This window comes from Oncorhynchus tshawytscha, linkage group LG16, assembly GCF_018296145.1.
Source record: "Oncorhynchus tshawytscha isolate Ot180627B linkage group LG16, Otsh_v2.0, whole genome shotgun sequence".
NCBI classification, from domain to species: domain Eukaryota; kingdom Metazoa; phylum Chordata; class Actinopteri; order Salmoniformes; family Salmonidae; genus Oncorhynchus; species Oncorhynchus tshawytscha.
Genome location: NC_056444.1, coordinates 18876305 through 18894609, shown reverse-complemented (window position 1 = coordinate 18894609; position 18305 = coordinate 18876305). Strand labels below are relative to the sequence as shown.

Genomic DNA, 18305 nt, shown 5'->3' with positions numbered 1-18305 from the left:
AACTTCTGACCCACTGGGAATGTGATGAAATAAATAAATAAAAGCTGAAATAAATCATTCTCTCTACTATTATTCTGACATTTCACATTCTTAAAATAAAGTGGTGATCCTAACTGACCTAAGACAGGGAACTTTTTACTAGGATTAAATGTCAGGAATTGTGAATAACTGAGTTTAAATGTATTTGGCTGAGGTGTATGTAAACTTCCGACTTCAACTGTATGTCTCTGGTGGTTGTGTTGTATGTGAAGCACGTAATATATTTGATTTGAATGAATGACAGGTGTCCATCTACAGACATCCAGTGTCATTTCAGGTCTCCCCCCTCCCAAGCCTCTCTTTGGTTGGGCTTGCTTGTTCTGCCAACATTCAACGTTGGGTTTGTTTCGTATGCCAACATTCAGCAGGAAAATATGAAACTTTCCTGGAAAACCCTGCTGGTTAAAAATAAAAATCCATATTTTTAACTGTGTTTTTTAACAGTGTATCCTCTCTCTAATTTGGTTGTGTTTGAGGCAGGAATGTTGAGCTAACCACAGTTTGTCCATGAGGCAGAATGAAGGGCTGTCTGTCTGCCCCACCTCGTCCTGGGACTACTTTATTTTGCCCTCTCTCCAGGCTGACTCTCGCATGAACTTCATATGAACTTTACTGTTCATAAAGGAACTTGATTCAGACCAGGGGTACCAGTCATTCAGATTAGAAAACCATGAGACATTGTCATCATGATACATAGATGTACATAACAGCACATTGTTTCATTTGACCCTGTTTCTGTTGGTGGTGTTGTCATCATTGAACTCCCTCTCTCCTACCCATTGCCCACACACACACACACACACATGCAAACATCACACACACCCCTGCCTGCAAACCGTTTCTTTGCTGTGTGAATACTCAGAGCCACAAACCCAAGCTGATATCTCTCTTTTCATATCTCTCTCTCATCCTTCTATCTCTCTCTAGGAGTTGATTCCTCTCATCCTATGTACAGCGTGTCTCCACCCGGAGCCTAAAGAGAGAGACCAGCTCCTCCACATCCTCTTCAACCTCATCAAGAGACCTGACGACGAACAGAGGTGTGTGGGCTCGTGTGAGCGTGCGCGTGTGTTCTTATACCTAGCTGTTCTCTCTGTGTGTTTATAGGCTGATGATCAAGGAGGATCTTGACCGTGTGTATATTGACTCCTGGTTGTGTTTGTAGGCAGATGATCCTAACAGGTTGTGTGGCGTTTGCCAGACATGTTGGTCCTACCAGAGTTGAGGCTGAACTCTTACCACAATGCTGGGAACAGGTAGCTACTCCTCTCTCCTTACTCCCCTTCTCTCTCGCTCTCTGTCCTTTCTCTTTTTTATTCCTGAAAATATTCCTCTCCTTTTTTCCCCTTCTTTTTTTACTTGTGTAAAGTGTTGATACATAAACAAATATCTGTTACTATGATAATGACCAATATATTGAGCAGGTCCAATAACATTCCAATAAAGACAAACCACGAGGAATGCTTAAGATCAACACTTTCTAATCTACAGGGTCATGTCTGTCCCAGAATCTCATGTTGTCTCTTTCTGTCTCCCCCACCCCATCCTCCTCTCTCTCTCCTTTCCCTCTCTCTCTCTTCTCTCTCTCTCTTCTCTCTCCATTCCCTCTCTTCTCTTCTCTCGCTCTGTCCTTTCCCTCTCTCTCTCTTCTCTCTCTCTCCAGATCAACCATAAGTATCCAGAGAGGAGGTTGTTGGTAGCAGAAGCCTGTGGAGCCTTAGCACCTTACCTGCCTGTAAGACTCACACACACGCTAGTGATGCATAAGTTGACTCAACCCGCAGTCCCCGCAGTTATATCCACGGTGCTGGCGGGTTTAGGGTCATTTAAATATTGTTTGGATGAAGGGCGGGTGGGTGGCTGGGAGATTGAATAAAGAGAGTTGAAAATAAAGAGATGGGAGGGCCAGAAAAGTCGTGTTTAGGAAAGATTTGGTGACGTGGCAAAAGAGGACTGCATGTTGTGTGTGATGATTTTGAGGCGCTATACAAATTCGACATTCACATGTCGGGGACTTCAAGTAGGCCTATGGCACGTCAAGGGAACTGTAGCCTACTGTTCAGAAGGGTTAAATGGAAACAGAAATCTGGACACTGACTGTAGGTCTATAACCTCTCACAGAGCCTTCATATGAACTCCTGCAGAATGAAGCATTTCTTGCAGTACAATGATACACCAAATGTAGGCTAAATTGTGACTCGAGAACGGGAGTAGAGAAAATGATTTCTTTCTTTCAGCATCTTGAGAGATTGTGAATTTGCAGTTAGATACTGTCTGTTGAGGTGCTATCTTTATCAGCATCATAAAAGCTGATAGTATTTCAACCACATAAAATATGCATCCAAACCGAACTGAGATCTTATCAGTAACACGTTGGGTCGTTTTCACAGCTTTTTATTTCCTTACAGCTGGTGAAACAGATGTTTGTTTTTCCAAGGGTTTACTTAGTCTTCCCGGGCAACATGTAATGATAGAATTTAAGCTGCATGTAAAAATCCTGCACCCCCTGTCCAAATATAGTTCCACCGCCTCTGACTGTAGCCTACAGAGCAATTTCTATATTAGTGGGTTGGGTGCAGGCATAGGGCTGTGACGGTCATTCATTTTGTCAAACGGTGAATGTCAAGCACATAACTGGCGGTATCACGGTAATTGACCAATTTACAAACACATTTAGCATCTCCTCTCTTCCACACACAGCCTACAAGCCACTGATGCAGACCTTTGGAACATCTACGTTTTAAAAAGTCTAATAAATCCATGTAATATAGCCTACACCTTCACAATAACTACATGATTTATTTTAGACAGGAACATGCTAGGAAGAAAATGTAGTCTATTTCAGAAGAACATAATAGCATAGAAAATAGTACAAATAAAGAAAAATCCTTGAATGAGTAGGTGTCCAAACTGTTGACTGATACTGCATGTAAAGACAAGATTAAGATTGTAGCCCATATGGCTGTGGGCTACACTAGTTCATTTAGCAGACAAGATTTGCTTAGAATTCCGTGGCATTATTTTATAGTATGAAGATTAGAATTGAACATAGCTGAATAAACTAGAAAGGAGGTTTTCTCCAAACAATTTCTGAGGGAGTGCTCACATGCGGCTATTCTGTGTTGAGCTGTTAACAAAGAAAGAAGTCCTCCTATGTGCTTAATTTAGAGTTATTTATGCAACTTTAGTTGCGATACAAACTTGGGCTATATGTTTAGATTTTTAATACATTCTTAGGCAGCGTGATGCGATTTTTGAAAACAGTTGCTTGAAAGGAATGACCTCTGCTTTGCTTCTTACACAGGCTGTGTAGACCTCATCAGTCTCTCATTCACAATGGAACAAGCACTTGATAACGCCTCGAATTTCCACCCCCTAAAGAAATGCATGCCTTTTGTGGCCAGTGGCCGTTCTGTTCTTGGGCTGAATATTATAATTATAATTCCCTTCTCCCAGCTGCATGTTCTGAAGCAACTCTCACTCACATGGCTCTCTCAGATATCTAAATTCTTCTCTGCGTGAAAGACATTTTTAAACTATTGGGCTATTTCTTCACATCTATAAGCTCACTAATACGCACATTAGAATAATAGTGAAGACATCAAAACTACGAAATATCACATATGAAATCATGTAGTAACCAAAAAAGTGTTAAACAAATCAAAATATATTTTAGGTTCTTCAAATTTGCCACCCTTTGCCTTGATGACAGCTTTGCACACGCTTGGCATTCTCTCCACTAGCTTCACCTGGAATGCTTTTCTAACAGTCTTGAAGGAGTTCCCAAATATGCTGAGCACTTGTTGCTGATGCACAGCCCTATGCGAGACTCAGATTTACACTTTATCGCATATAGTCAGACAGTTGCGGATGGGTTATTAGCAATTGCGGGCGGGTGTGGGTGAATAAACAGCTGGCCCACGTACCAATAATACACACACACACACATATACACACACCTTTGCATATGTACACAAACACCTGTACACACGCCTGCCATCACATCTTATCTGCTTGTAAGAGACTTGGCCACGTGTGTGCGTGTGCGCGCTCCTTCGTTCGTTCGTTCAAATCTGTTTATATGTCTGTGTGTTAACAGAAGGAGATCCGTAGTTCCCTGGTGTTGTCCATGCTGCAACAGATGCTGGCTGAAGACAAAGCAGACATGGTCAGAGAGGCTGTGGTCAAAAGCCTCGCTATCATCATGGGATACATTGACGACCCTGACAAGTACTCCCAGGTGTGTGTGTGTGTGTGTGTGCATGCATGTTTGAAAAATCTTTCTGACCGTTCTTGTGTTTGGTTGTGTTGAATGTGGTCATGTTATACTGACTGGTCGTGTTGTGTTCATTTTGTGGTCAGGGTTTCGAGCTGATGTTGCTGTCCCTTGGTGACCCATCTGAGAGGGTGGTCAGTGCTATCCACCAGGTGTTCATCCCAGCATTCGCTGCCTGGACCACAGAGCTGGGAAACCTCCAGACCACTCTCATCCCCTCTCTACTGGCCCGCATTGAGAAACTACTGAAGGTAGGTAGACCCACAGGACTTTGTTTATTTGGTATATGTAAGAAAGGTTTTGATGTTGACGCTAACATTCTAGAATCTAGATAAAGAAGTGAACTCTCTAACTGCCCTCTCCTTCCCTCTCTCTCACCTCCCTCTCTCTCCTTCATCTCCTCCCTCTCTCCTTCTTTCCCTCTCTCTCACTCCCCCCTCTCTCTCTTTCTCTGTCCCCTCCCTTTTCTCCTTCTCTCCAGCAGGGAGAACATGGTCTTGATGAACACAAGCTCCACATGTTCCTGTCTGCCCTCCAGTCTCTCATCCCTCCTCTGTTCTCTGTGGTGATCCAGAACGCTCCCTTCACACACAGAGTTAACCTGCAAGGAGACATTCCCCCCATAGAGGGTAGGAAACACACTGACACAATTGGTGACCAGTAACCTTGCTCTGTTCTGACTACATTATTCACCCATAATCTCTAGTATTTTCCTTCCCTGAACTTTAACCCTGACCTCTGTTTGACCCCTCAGTGACGCGGTTCCCTCGTCCGGCGTCTCCTCTGCAGGATATAGCGACTATCGTTGGCAGCCGGGAGACGCTGAGCGCCCTTCTCATCCTGTATGATTACCAGCTAGAACATGAGGGCACCACAGGCTGGGACAGCCTGCTATGGGTGGTCAACCAACTGTGAGTGGTCTATGCAGTACACACATTGACACACACACAGCCACACACACAACCCTGACCCCCTCTCCTCTCTCTCCAGTCTTCCCCAGCTGATAGACATAGTAGGTCGTATTAACGTAGCCTCCACTACGTGTGTCCATGAGTTCTCACGTTTCTTCTGGAGACTCTGTCGCACATTTGGCAAGATCTTCACAAACACGAAGGTGAGAGTATCTACTGTAGGCCTTTTGCCGGAAGGAATCTGCACTGCTTAATTCATTTCATTGGTGCAGACAATAGCAGTCTCTCCTCTCTCTTTCAGGTAAAACCACAGTTCCAAGAGATCCTACGGCTCTCTGAAGAGAATGTGGGTAAGTGGAAGACACACACACACACACACACACACACTCAGTGGGATTTGGTGTTTCCCTGTCTCTTTCATCCTCTGAATATTAAAACAAGCATGTGCTCAGATCTCTGCCAAGTGTTTTAGTTTGTTGTTGTGGTTTGTGTGAAGTGTTTTTGTCAGGCCTTGTGCTTCCTGTCAACTGTTCTCTGTTTTATAAGCTCAGTGAACTGGAAATCAGCTACATGGTCATATGTCATTTTCTCATTTTCTATCTCTATTTTATGAAGTATTTGTATTCTGTTTCTCCTAGATGCTTTAACTGGGAATGGTATTCTGACCAAGGCTACTGTCCCCATTTATGCTACAGGGGTACTGACATGCTACAATCAGGTAAACATGTCTGTCGTTGGCCAGCCACCCATCTTTCTCATAACTGTTGATAATCAGCATATAATGTATGTATTCATATATTATATCATGTATGTATTAATAATGTATGTATGTATTCATATTTTATCATGTATGTATTAATAATGTATGTATTCATATTTTATATAATGTATTAATAATGTATGTATTCATATATTATATCATGTGTGTATTAATAATGTATGTATTCATATATTATATCATGTGTGTATTAATAATGTATGTATTCATATATTATACAATGTGTGTATTTTATATCATGTATATATTCATATATTATACAATGTGTGTATTTTATATCATGTATATATTCATATATTATATAATGTGTGTATTATATATAATGTTTGTATTAATAATGTATATATTCATATATTATACAATGTGTGTATTAATAATGTATGTATTCATATATATCATGTATGTATTAATAATGTATGTATTCATGTATGATATCATGTGTGTATTTTATATCATGTATGTATTAATAATGTGTTTATTTTATATAATGTATGTATTCATATATTATATAATGCGTGTATTTTATATCATGTATATATTCATATATTATATGTGTGTATTATATATAATGTTTGTATTAATCATGTATATATTCATATATTATATAATGTGTGTGTGTGTGTAATATGTGTGTTTCCTGCAGGATGAGGATCGTAAGCTGCTTGTTGGTTTTCTAGAGGACGTCATGACGACACTGTCTCTCTCACATGCCCCCCTGGACAGCCTCAAAGCCTCCTTTGTAGAGCTGGGGTAACACACACACACACACACACACACACATTAGTAAGAATGAATAGGCAACAATCGTGTAATAAACTCTTTACTTTTACTTACTTGGATCTCCTCTGTCTCTCTACCCCCTTTCTCTCCCTCTCTCTACAACACCATCTCTCCCTCTCTCTACCCCCTTTCTCTCCCTCTCTCTACAACACCATCTCTCCCTCTCTCTACAACACCATCTCTCCCTCTCTCTACAACACCATCTCTCCCTCTCTCTACAACACCATCTCTCCCTCTCTCTACAACACCATCTCTCCCTCTCTCTACAACACCATCTCTCCCTCTCTCTACAACACCATCTCTCCCTCTCTCTACAACACCATCTCTCCCTCTCTCTACAACACCATCTCTCCCTCTCTCTACAACACCATCTCTCCCTCTCTCTACAACACCATCTCTCCCTCTCTCTACAACACCATCTCTCCCTCTTTCTCTCTCTCCCCCTTCATCTCTCTCTCCACCCCCTTTCTCCCACTCTCCCTCTCTCTATATCACCATCTCTCTCTCTATATCACCATCTCTCTCTCTCTCTCTATATCACCATCTCTCTCTCTCTCTCTATATCACCATCTCTCTCTCTCTCTCTACAACACCATCTCTCCCTCTCTCTACAACACCATCTCTCCCTCTTTCTCTCTCTCCCCCTTCATCTCTCTCTCTCCACCCCTTTCTCCCACTCTCCCTCTCTCTACAACACCATCTCTCTCTCTCTCTACAACACCATCTCTCTCTCTCTCTACAACACCATCTCTCTCTCTCTCTATATCACCATCTCTCTCTCTCTCTCTACAACACCATCTCTCCCTCTCTCTACAACACCATCTCTCCCTCTCTCTACAACACCATCTCTCTCTCTCTTTCTCTCTCTCCCCCTTCATCTCTCTCTCTCCACCCCCTTTCTCCCACTCTCCCTCTCTCTACAACACCATATCTCTCTCTCTCTCTCTCTCCCTCTCTCTACAACACCATCTCTCTCTCTCTTTCTCTCTCTCCCCCTTCATCTCTCTCTCTCCACCCCCTTTCTCCCACTCTCCCTCTCTACAACACCATCTCTCTACAACACCATCTCTCTCTCTCTCCCCTTCATCTTTCTCTCTCTACCCCCTTTCTCCCACTCTCTCTCTCTCTCTCCTTCATCTCCCTCTCCACCCCCTCTTCTCCCACTCCCCTCTCTCTACAACACCATCTCTCTCTCTCCCCTTCATCTCTCTCTCTCTCTCTCTCCCCCTTTCTCCCACTCTCTCCTCTCCCTCTCTACAACACCATCTCTCTCTACAACACCATCTCTCTCTCTCTCTCCCCTTCATCTCTCTCTCCACCCCTTTCTCCCACTTTCCTCTCCCTCTCTACAATACCATCTCTCTCTCTCTCTCTCTCTCTCTCTCTCTCTCTCTCTCTCTCTCTCTCTCTCTCTCTCTCTCTCTCTCTCTCTCTCTCTCTCTCTCTCTACCCCCCCTTTCGCTCTCTCAGGGCTAACCCAGTGTACCATGAGTTGTTACTGACAGTGCTATGGTACGGAGTGGTCCATACCTCCGCTCTAGTTCGCTGTACCGCCGCACGCATGTTTGAGGTACGACGCCCTGCCACAACGCGCCACACACACACATTTGCCCACGTAATAACATGCTTTATAGTTTAGACCATATAAGAATGACACTGTATTTTGTTTGATGTATGCTGTATCTAAAATGTTTTATCGAAACCTGTTTTTATTGAAACCTGTTTTGTCATGGACTAGAAGTAGTCTTCTTGCTGATTTAATCTTACAGTTTGAATAGATAAGTATTGTTGGAACATTGACTGGATTGTAAAGGTTTTTGAGATGTATTATGCAAACAGAACAATACTGGTCTGAAATGCCTCCCTATGTCTTTCCCCTGCAGCAGCCTCTGCTTGTTATTGCCTTCCCCCTCAAGGGCCTGATTCCATTTTAACCCCTAGCCCCTTCCCAGAGCCCCTACCCCTTCATTGTGAACACCAAAGAGGTAGGAGCTAGGGAAAAACATTGGATCGAAATGGAATCAGGCCTACATAAAATACACTTTTGATGAGGAGGAGGTGTTGTAGCACTATCCCCTTCACTGTCATAGTGGTGTGGACATCCCCCTTCACTGTCATAGTGGTGTGGACATCCCCCTTCACTGTCATAGTGGTGTGGACATCCCCCTTCACTGTCATAGTGGTGTGGACATCCCCTTCACTGTCATAGTGGTGTGGACATCCCCCTTCACTGTCATAGTGGTCTGGACATCTCCCGTCACTGTCATAGTGGTCTGGACATCCCCCTTCACTGTCATAGTGGTGTGGACATCTCCCTTCACTGTCATAGTGGTGTGGACATCCCCCTTCACTGTCATAGTGGTGTGGACATCCCCCTTCACTGTCATAGTGGTCTGGACATCCCCCTTCACTGTCATAGTGGTCTGGACATCCCCCTTCACTGTCATAGTGGTCTGGACATCCCCCTTCACTGTCATAGTGGTCTGGACATCCCCTTCACTGTCATAGTGGTCTGGACATCTCCCTTCACTGTCATAGTGGTGTGGACATCCCCTTCACTGTCATAGTGCTGTGGACATCCCTCTTCACTGTCATAGTGCTGTGGACATCTCCCTTCACTGTCATAGTGGTATGGACATCTCCCTTCACTGTCATAGTGGTCTGGACATCTCCCTTCACTGTCATAGTGGTCTGGACATCCCCCTTCACTGTCATAGTGGTCTGGACATCTCCCTTCACTGTCATAGTGGTCTGGACATCTCCCTTCACTGTCATAGTGGTCTGGACATCTCCCTTCACTGTCATAGTGGTCTGGACATCTCCCTTCACTGTCATAGTGGTCTGGACATCTCCCTTCACTGTCATAGTGGTCTGGACATCCCCCTTCACTGTCATAGTGGTCTGGACATCCCCCTTCACTGTCATAGTGGTCTGGACATCCCCCTTCACTGTCATAGTGGTCTGGACATCTCCCTTCACTGTCATAGTGGTGTGGACATCCCCCTTCACTGTCATAGTGCTGTGGACATCCCTCTTCACTGTCATAGTGCTGTGGACATCTCCCTTCACTGTCATAGTGGTATGGACATCTCCCTTCACTGTCATAGTGGTATGGACATCTCCCTTCACTGTCATAGTGGTATGGACATCTCCCTTCACTGTCATAGTGGTATAGACATCCCCCTTCACTGTCATAGTGGTATGGACATCTTCCTTCACTGTCATAGTGATATAGACATCCCCCTTCACTGTCATAGTGGTAAAGACATCCCCCTTCACTGTCATAGTGGTATAGACATCCCCCTTTACTGTCATAGTGGTATGGACATCCCCCTTCACTGTCATAGTGGTATGGACATCCCCCTTTAATGTCAAAGTGGGATAGACATCCCCCTTCACTGTCATAGTGGTATAGACATCCCCCTTCACTGTCAAAGTGGGATAGACATCCCCCTTCACTGTCATAGTGGTGTGGACATCTCCCTTCACTGTCATAGTGCTGTGGACATCCCCCTTCACTGTCATAGTGGTATGGACATCTCCCTTCACTGTTATAGTGGTGTGGACATCCCCCTTCACTGTCATAGTGGTATGGACATCTCCCTTCACTGTCATAGTGGTCTGGACATCCCCCTTCACTGTCATAGTGGTCTGGACATCCCCCTTCACTGTCATAGTGGTCTGGACATCTCCCTTCACTGTCATAGTGGTCTGGACATCTCCCTTCACTGTCATAGTGGTCTGGACATCTCCCTTCACTGTCATAGTGGTCTGGACATCTCCCTTCACTGTCATAGTGGTCTGGACATCCCCCTTCACTGTCATAGTGGTCTGGACATCTCCCTTCACTGTCATAGTGGTCTGGACATCTCCCTTCACTGTCATAGTGGTCTGGACATCCCCCTTCACTGTCATAGTGGTCTGGACATCTCCCTTCACTGTCATAGTGGTCTGGACATCTCCCTTCACTGTCATAGTGGTCTGGACATCTCCTTCACTGTCATAGTGGTCTGGACATCTCCCTTCACTGTCATAGTGGTCTGGACATCTCCCTTCACTGTCATAGTGGTCTGGACATCCCCCTTCACTGTCATAGTGGTCTGGACATCTCCCTTCACTGTCATAGTGGTCTGGACATCTCCTTCACTGTCATAGTGGTCTGGACATCTCCCTTCACTGTCATAGTGGTCTGGACATCCCCTTCACTGTCATAGTGGTCTGGACATCCCCCTTCACTGTCATAGTGGTCTGGACATCTCCCTTCACTGTCATAGTGGTGTGGACATCCCCCTTCACTGTCATAGTGCTGTGGACATCCCTCTTCACTGTCATAGTGCTGTGGACATCCCCTTCACTGTCATAGTGGTATGGACATCTCCCTTCACTGTCATAGTGGTATGGACATCTCCCTTCACTGTCATAGTGGTATGGACATCTCCCTTCACTGTCATAGTGGTAAAGACATCCCCCTTCACTGTCATAGTGGTATAGACATCCCCCTTTACTGTCATAGTGGTATGGACATCCCCTTCACTGTCATAGTGGTATGGACATCCCCCTTTAATGTCAAAGTGGGATAGACATCCCCCTTCACTGTCATAGTGGTATAGACATCCCCCTTTAATGTCATAGTGGTATAGACATCCCCTTTCACTGTCATAGTGGTATAGACATCCCCCTTCACTGTCATAGTGGTAAAGACATCCCCTTCACTGTCATAGTGGTATAGACATCTCCCTTCACTGTCATAGTGGTATAGACATCCCCCTTCACTGTCATAGTGGTATAGACATCCCCCTTCACTGTCATAGTGGTATAGACATCCCCTTCACTGTCATAGTGGTATAGACATCCCCCTTCACTGTCAAAGTGGTATAGACATCCCCCTTCATTGTCATAGTGGTATCGACATCTGCCTTTACTGTCAAAGTGGTATAGACATCCCCCTTCACTGTCATAGTGGTATAGACATCCCCCTTTAATGTCATAGTGGTATAGACATCCCCCTTTACTGTCATAGGGGGGTTAAGTGTCCATACCACTATCACCATCTCATAGTTGTATATCCCTCCCATGCCATTCTCTGCAGGCTCGGCAGAAGTTGCCCCTAACCACAGATCAAGGATCTGATCCCTCTGCCCCCAGTCCTAACCATGACTATTAGGGCATTAACAAAAATCTGACTCTGGACCACTGGTTAGGGGGAACTTCTACCAACTCTGTTCAGCAGCTCTGTTTGCTTGGCTTCTCACTTATTGGTTGTTTTTCTTTTTTGTTTGTTTACCTGTGTTGACGTGCGGGCTTGGACGTGTGTGACATGCGTTCCTACCTTGGCGCTGCTGCTACTTCTTGTTGTTGTATATCACTTCCTTTCTTTCTTTTTGTTTTCCTTTTTCCCTCTCCTCCCTCTCTCGGCGTGTTGCCATGACACTGCTGGCTCTGTCCATCACCCACCCCTGGGCTGTGACATCACGGCTGTGTTGTCCAAACAGCTGCTGGTGAAGGGGGTGAATGAGACGCTGGTGGCTCAGAGGGTGGTGCCTGCTCTCATCACGCTCTCCAGCGACCCTGAGATGTAAGTGTCTCCTGCTGCCTTGTCTGGCCACCTCGACCCCTCCTCCATCCTCACAGGAAGAACCCTAACCTCTTTGATGAGGATATATATTGAATAACACCAGAGCTTTCAGGACTGTAGTTGGTATGGAAACATACATCCATTGTTAAAGGAGTCAATGGTTTGACTTAGGATTTTTTTTCTCAAAACTCAGGGACAATGAGGCTTTGCAACATAAATCAATTCCAAAGTAGGTGCTTTCTCTAAACTGTGTATCTTTAGGGGTTTTGCCCTGTCTGTGCTCCTAGATGGTTCAAGGTCTCTCTGACTCTGGATAAAAGTCTTCTTAGGGCTTTCTTCCTGTAGAGGTTGAGGTGCGGTCGACCGTGTGCGGTTCTGTGTTTACTGTCACTAACACCAGGCATCATCAGTGTGCGACACTAACCCACACCCCGGTAGTCACTATATAACCATGCTTGAAAGGACAGCAGTATGATGCTTTCTAAACACTAGCCCAAACCTTTACCTCTAACCTTAATCGTAACCTAGTCCTCAATTAAGACAAAATGTAATGTACTTGATCATCAGTTCTGACAATATAGGTCATTTTGTCCTTTCTGGCACGATCATGTTCATCGCATCATCAGTCTGCTACACTACCCCAACTCGCGCTCTGATTGGCTGCATGTGAAGATAATCCCAGCATGCTCAGCTGTAATGCAGTACCCCCCATCCTCCTCCTCACCCCCTTTTTAGCAGACCCCCTCCACCCAACCCTCAGGTCCTGGACGATTGTCTCCCCCCTCCCTCCCTCCCTCCTAACCTCTTCGTCTCTCCCTCCCTCCTAACTGTTTCCAGTTGATTCTGCGAGGCATGTCAGAAGCTTTAATAGACCGTCGGGTGGCCCCGGCTCTTATTACACTGTGCAGTGGCCCTGAATTGTGAGTCAACGAAGACGAGACGTTTTCTCTCCTCTCCTCCTCTCTATCCCTCCTTCCTCTGCATCCTCCTGGTTCTATTTAGTGTATTATATTATTTAAATCCATACGGACACTGGAATGATCTAACATCACCATTAACCTTGGCATTAACATACATGATCCACACTGATGATTGTTTGGTGTTGGTCTGTTTTATATTATCTTCTGAGCTGCATTTTGTAGTTTGAATAAAGCAGAGACCTGGCTCTGTTCTAACTCCTGTCTGGCTTATAGTTCAGTTAGGATCTCTACTATCCCTGCCTTTGGTACCATCATGGAGACGGTCACGCAAAAAGAGGTATGGACATGCTGATTCTCATATATGCACAAACTACACTCCTGCATTAAGCAAGTCTGGGTTAGGTCTGGGTTAGATGTTTGGGCACATGTGTGTTTTGTATTGTGTCCATGTGTATTAGGGGGAGTATCCATGTTGGCATGCGTGTGTGTGTACATTAATGTGTGTGTGTGTGTCCCAGCTGTTGGAGCGTGTGAAGATGCAGCTGGCATCGTTCCTGGAAGACCCACAGTACCAGGACCAACACTCTCTACACATGGAGATCATCAGGACCTTTGGCCGGGTCGGACCCAACGCTGAGCCACGCTTCAGAGACGAGTGTCAGTACTACTGATAATACACACACTACGCTGAACCACACTTCACAGACGAGTGTCAGTACTATTGATAAATCACACACACTACGCTGAACCACACTTCACAGGCAAGTGTCAGTACTACTGATAATACACACACACTACGCTGAACCACACTTCACAGACGAGTGTCAGTACTATTGATAAATCACACACACTACGCTGAACCACACTTCACAGACGAGTGTCAGTACTATTGATAAATCACACACACTACGCTGAACCACACTTCACAGGCAAGTGTCAGTACTACTGATAATACACACACTACACTGAACCAGACTTCAGAGACGAGTGTCAGTACTATTGATAAATCACACACACTACGCTGAACCACACTTCACAGACGAGTGTCAGTACTATTGATAAATCACACACACTACGCTGAACCACACTTCACAGACGAGTGTCAGTACTATTGATAATACACACTACGCTGAACCACACTTCACAGACGAGTGTCAGTACTATTGATAAATCACACACACTACGCTGAACCACACTTCACAGACGAGTGTCAGTACTATTGATAATACACACTACGCTGAACCACACTTCACAGACTAGTGTCAGTACTATTGATAATACACACTACGCTGAACCACACTTCACAGACGAGTGTCAGTATGGACAAATACATACACACACACACACTAATGCAAAGGCACACTAAAACAAGAGCGCAGACACACTCACATGCACATATGGACTCAAATCCACACACACACACAGTGATATTGTCTGTTTTTTGTCTTCCAGTTGTGCTGCCTCACCTCCACAAACTAGCGTTGGGTAACAACGTCCAGGCTACAGAGAGTAAGAGGATAGACATTGCTACTCAGCTGTTTGAGGCCTACAGCGCTCTCTCCTGTTGCTGTATCCTTCACCCAACACTGACGTGTGTGTGTGTGTGTGTGTGTGTGTGTGTGTGTGTGTGTGTGTGTGTGTGTGTGTGTGTGTGTGTGTGTGTGTGTGTGTGCGCGTGTGTGAAATCAAATTCAAATAAAATGTATTTGTCACATACAGCAGGTATAAAAGGTGCAGCATAATGCTTATGTCAAATCAAATGTATTCAGAGAATGTGACAAATAACAACAGGTGTAGTAGACCTTACCGAGAAATGCTTACTTACAAGCCCTTAACCAACAATGCAGGTCAAGAAAGAGTTAAGAAAATATTTGCTAGATAAACTATAGTTAAAACAGTAAAATAACAACGAGGCTGTATACATGGGGTACCAGTACCGAGTCAATGTGTGGGTACAGGTTAGTCAAGTTATTTTGTACATGTAGGTTGGGGTAAAGTGACTATGCATAGGTAATAAACAGCTAGCTCCCTCAACAATGCTGTACATGAATCAATAATAACTATGAAATGAGTCAAAAATAGGTGTATACATAGTAATAATGGACCTGTATGTACATTTCCAAAGTGGCTAGTGGAATCAATATTATATGATAGAACAGCAGCTTTGTCTGCATGTATGAGTTCTGGGTGTGTTTGTGTCAGTGTTGGCTGTGGGGGTAGTCAGTGAAAATAATCTCTAACGTGCATATAATTTCTCTGGTGCAAATAATCTGTAAGGTGCAGGGAGACAACTAGGTTTAGCTTTTCAGCAGTCTGATGGCCTGGTTCCGAGACCCGATACTCCAATACAGCTTGCCAGATGGTAACAGAGTGAACAGTCCGTGGCCCGGGTGACTGGAGTCCTTGACTATCTTTTGGGCCTTCCTCAGACACCGCCTGGTGTAGAAGACCTAGAGGGCAGGGAAGCTCACCCACAGTCATGTATTGGGCCATCCGCATCACCCTATGTAGAACCTTGCAGTTGAGAGGGGGTGCAGTTGCCCGACTAGGCGGTGATGCAGCCGGGTCAAGATGCTCTCGATGGTGCAAGGATCCAATGGCCCATGCCGAATTTCTTCAGGTGCATGAGGTTGAAGAGGCTGTGCTGCGCCTTCTTCACCACTGTGGTGGTGTGATTGGACCATGTCAGGTTCTCTGTGATGTGATAATAAAGACAGAGGAAGCTTTTGACCCTCTCCACTGCAGCCCTGTCGATGACAATAGGGGAGTGCTCCACCCATTGTTCCCTGTAGACCACGATCAGCTCCATGGTGATCAGCTATGTGTGTTCCCTGCTACTGTGTCCTTAACTTACAGAACTTACCTCACCCTTTATTAATGGTTGAGACAAACAGCTACATATTAATGAGTTGAGTTGAGGCCTTTAAACGGAAAAGCTAAAAGAGGGCAATAGTTCATTAAGTGGTTTTTAAATGTGTCCACCTAGCAGTATGTACTTAAGACATTTCAAGAACTGTACCCAGAGCAGAGTGTTGGCTTGGCTGGGGCTCAGGGGAGAGTGTTTTATTTCACTTTTATAGCTGTGACTCAGAATACGTCTTTAGAATAACAAGACCTGGGTCAAGACTAGGTTACTGTTGTCAGACTAGGCTACTGTTGTCAGACTAGGCTACTGTTGTCAGACTAGGCTACTGTTGTCAGACTAAAAGTTCACTATTTGTGGTTCTGGGCTGTAATCGACCAACCATGCCTCAGTCTAGTCTGACAACAGTAGCCTAGTCTGACAACAGTAACCTAGTCTTAGGTCTTGTTATTCTAAAGACGTATTCTGAGTCACAGCTATAAAGTGAAATAAAACACTCCCCTGAGCTAGCCAAGCCAACACTCTGCTCTGGGTACAGTTCTTAAAATGTCTTAAGTACATACTGCTAGGTGGACACATTTAAAAACCACTTAATGAACTATTGCCCTCTTTTAGCTTTTCCGTTTAAAGGCCTCAACTCAACTCATTAATATGTAGCTGTTTGTCTCAACCATTAATAAAGGGTGAGGTAAGTTCTGTAAGTTAAGGACACAGTAGCAGGGAACACACATAGCTGATCACCATGGAGCTGATCGTGGTCTACAGGGAACAATGGGTGGAGCACTCCCCTATTGTCATCGACAGGGCTGCAGTGGAGAGGGTCCAAGCTGCCTCTGTCTTTATTATCACATCACAGAGAACCTGACATGGTCCAATCACACCACCACAGTGGTGAAGAAGGCGCAGCACAGCCTCTTCAACCTCATGCACCTGAAGAAATTCGGCATGGGCCATTGATCCTTGCACCATCGAGAGCATCTTGACCCGGCTGCATCACCGCCTAGTCGGGCAACTGCACCCCCTCTCAACTGCAAGGTTCTACATAGGGTGATGCGGATGGCCCAATACATGACTGTGGGTGAGCTTCCTGCCCTCTAGGTCTTCTACACCAGGCGGTGTCTGAGGAAGGCCCAAAAAGATAGTCAAGGACTCCAGTCACCCGGGCCACGGACTGTTCACTCTGTTACCATCTGGCAAGCTGTATTGGAGTATCGGGTCTCGGAACCAGGCCATCAGACTGCTGAAAAGCTAAACCTAGTTGTCTCCCTGCACCTTACAGATTATTTGCACCAGAGAAATTATATGCACGTTAGAGATTATTTTCACTGACTACCCCCACAGCCAACACTGACACAAACACACCCAGAACTCATACATGCAGACAAAGCTGCTGTTCTATCATATAATATTGATTCCACTAGCCACTTTGGAAATGTACATACAGGTCCATTATTACTATGTATACACCTATTTTTGACTCATTTCATAGTTATTATTGATTCATGTACAGCATTGTTGAGGAGCTAGCTGTTTATTACCTATGCATAGTCACTTTACCAAATCCCACATGTACAAAATAACTTGACTAACCTGTTACCCACACATTGACTCGGTATGGTACCCAATGTATACAGCCTCGTTGTTATTTTACTGTTTAATATAGTTTATCTAGCAAATATTTTCTTACTCTTTCTTGACCTGCATGTGGGTAAGGGCTTGTAAGTAAGCATTTCTCGTAAGGTCTACTACACCTGTTGTAATTTGTCACATCTCTGAATACATTTGATTGACATAAGCATTATGCTGCACTTTTATACCTGCTGTATGTGACAAATACATTTTATTGAATTTGATTTCACACACGCGCACACACACACACACACACACACAACACACACAACACACAAACACCACACACACACACACACACACACGTCAGTGTTGGGTGAAGGATACAGCAACAGGAGAGGCGCTGTAGGCCTCAAACAGCTGAGTAGCAATGCTATCCTCTTACTCTCTGTAGCCTGGACGTTGTTACCCAACGCTAGTTTGTGGAGGTGAGGCAGACAACTGGAAGACAAAAAACAGAAATATCACTGGTGTGTGTGGGATTTGAGTCATATGTGCATGTGAGTGTGCTGCGCTCTTGTTTAGTGTGCCTTT

General features: G+C 44.7%; 1 protein-coding gene across 7 annotated transcripts in view; it reads left to right on the top strand.

Moving 5' to 3' along the window:
- relch (RAB11 binding and LisH domain, coiled-coil and HEAT repeat containing) overlaps positions 1-14848 on the top strand; it is a gene marked incomplete at its 3' end in the record, with an annotated part of 36635 nt that extends 21787 nt beyond the window's left edge. For 5 of the 7 annotated variants that reach the window (XM_042298931.1, XM_042298930.1, XM_042298927.1 and 2 more), the window contains 16 exon segments: positions 967-1079; positions 1205-1295; positions 1703-1774; positions 4139-4279; positions 4402-4566; positions 4797-4944; positions 5070-5226; positions 5306-5429; positions 5528-5576; positions 5865-5944; positions 6648-6754; positions 8255-8354; positions 12277-12359; positions 13553-13616; positions 13798-13936; positions 14732-14848. In XM_042298931.1, the coding sequence (XP_042154865.1) occupies positions 967-1079; positions 1205-1295; positions 1703-1774; positions 4139-4279; positions 4402-4566; positions 4797-4944; positions 5070-5226; positions 5306-5429; positions 5528-5576; positions 5865-5944; positions 6648-6754; positions 8255-8354; positions 12277-12359; positions 13553-13616; positions 13798-13936; positions 14732-14848 (1750 nt within the window). 7 annotated transcript variants of the gene reach the window in all.
- Between the last annotated feature and the right edge of the window lie 3457 nt (positions 14849-18305).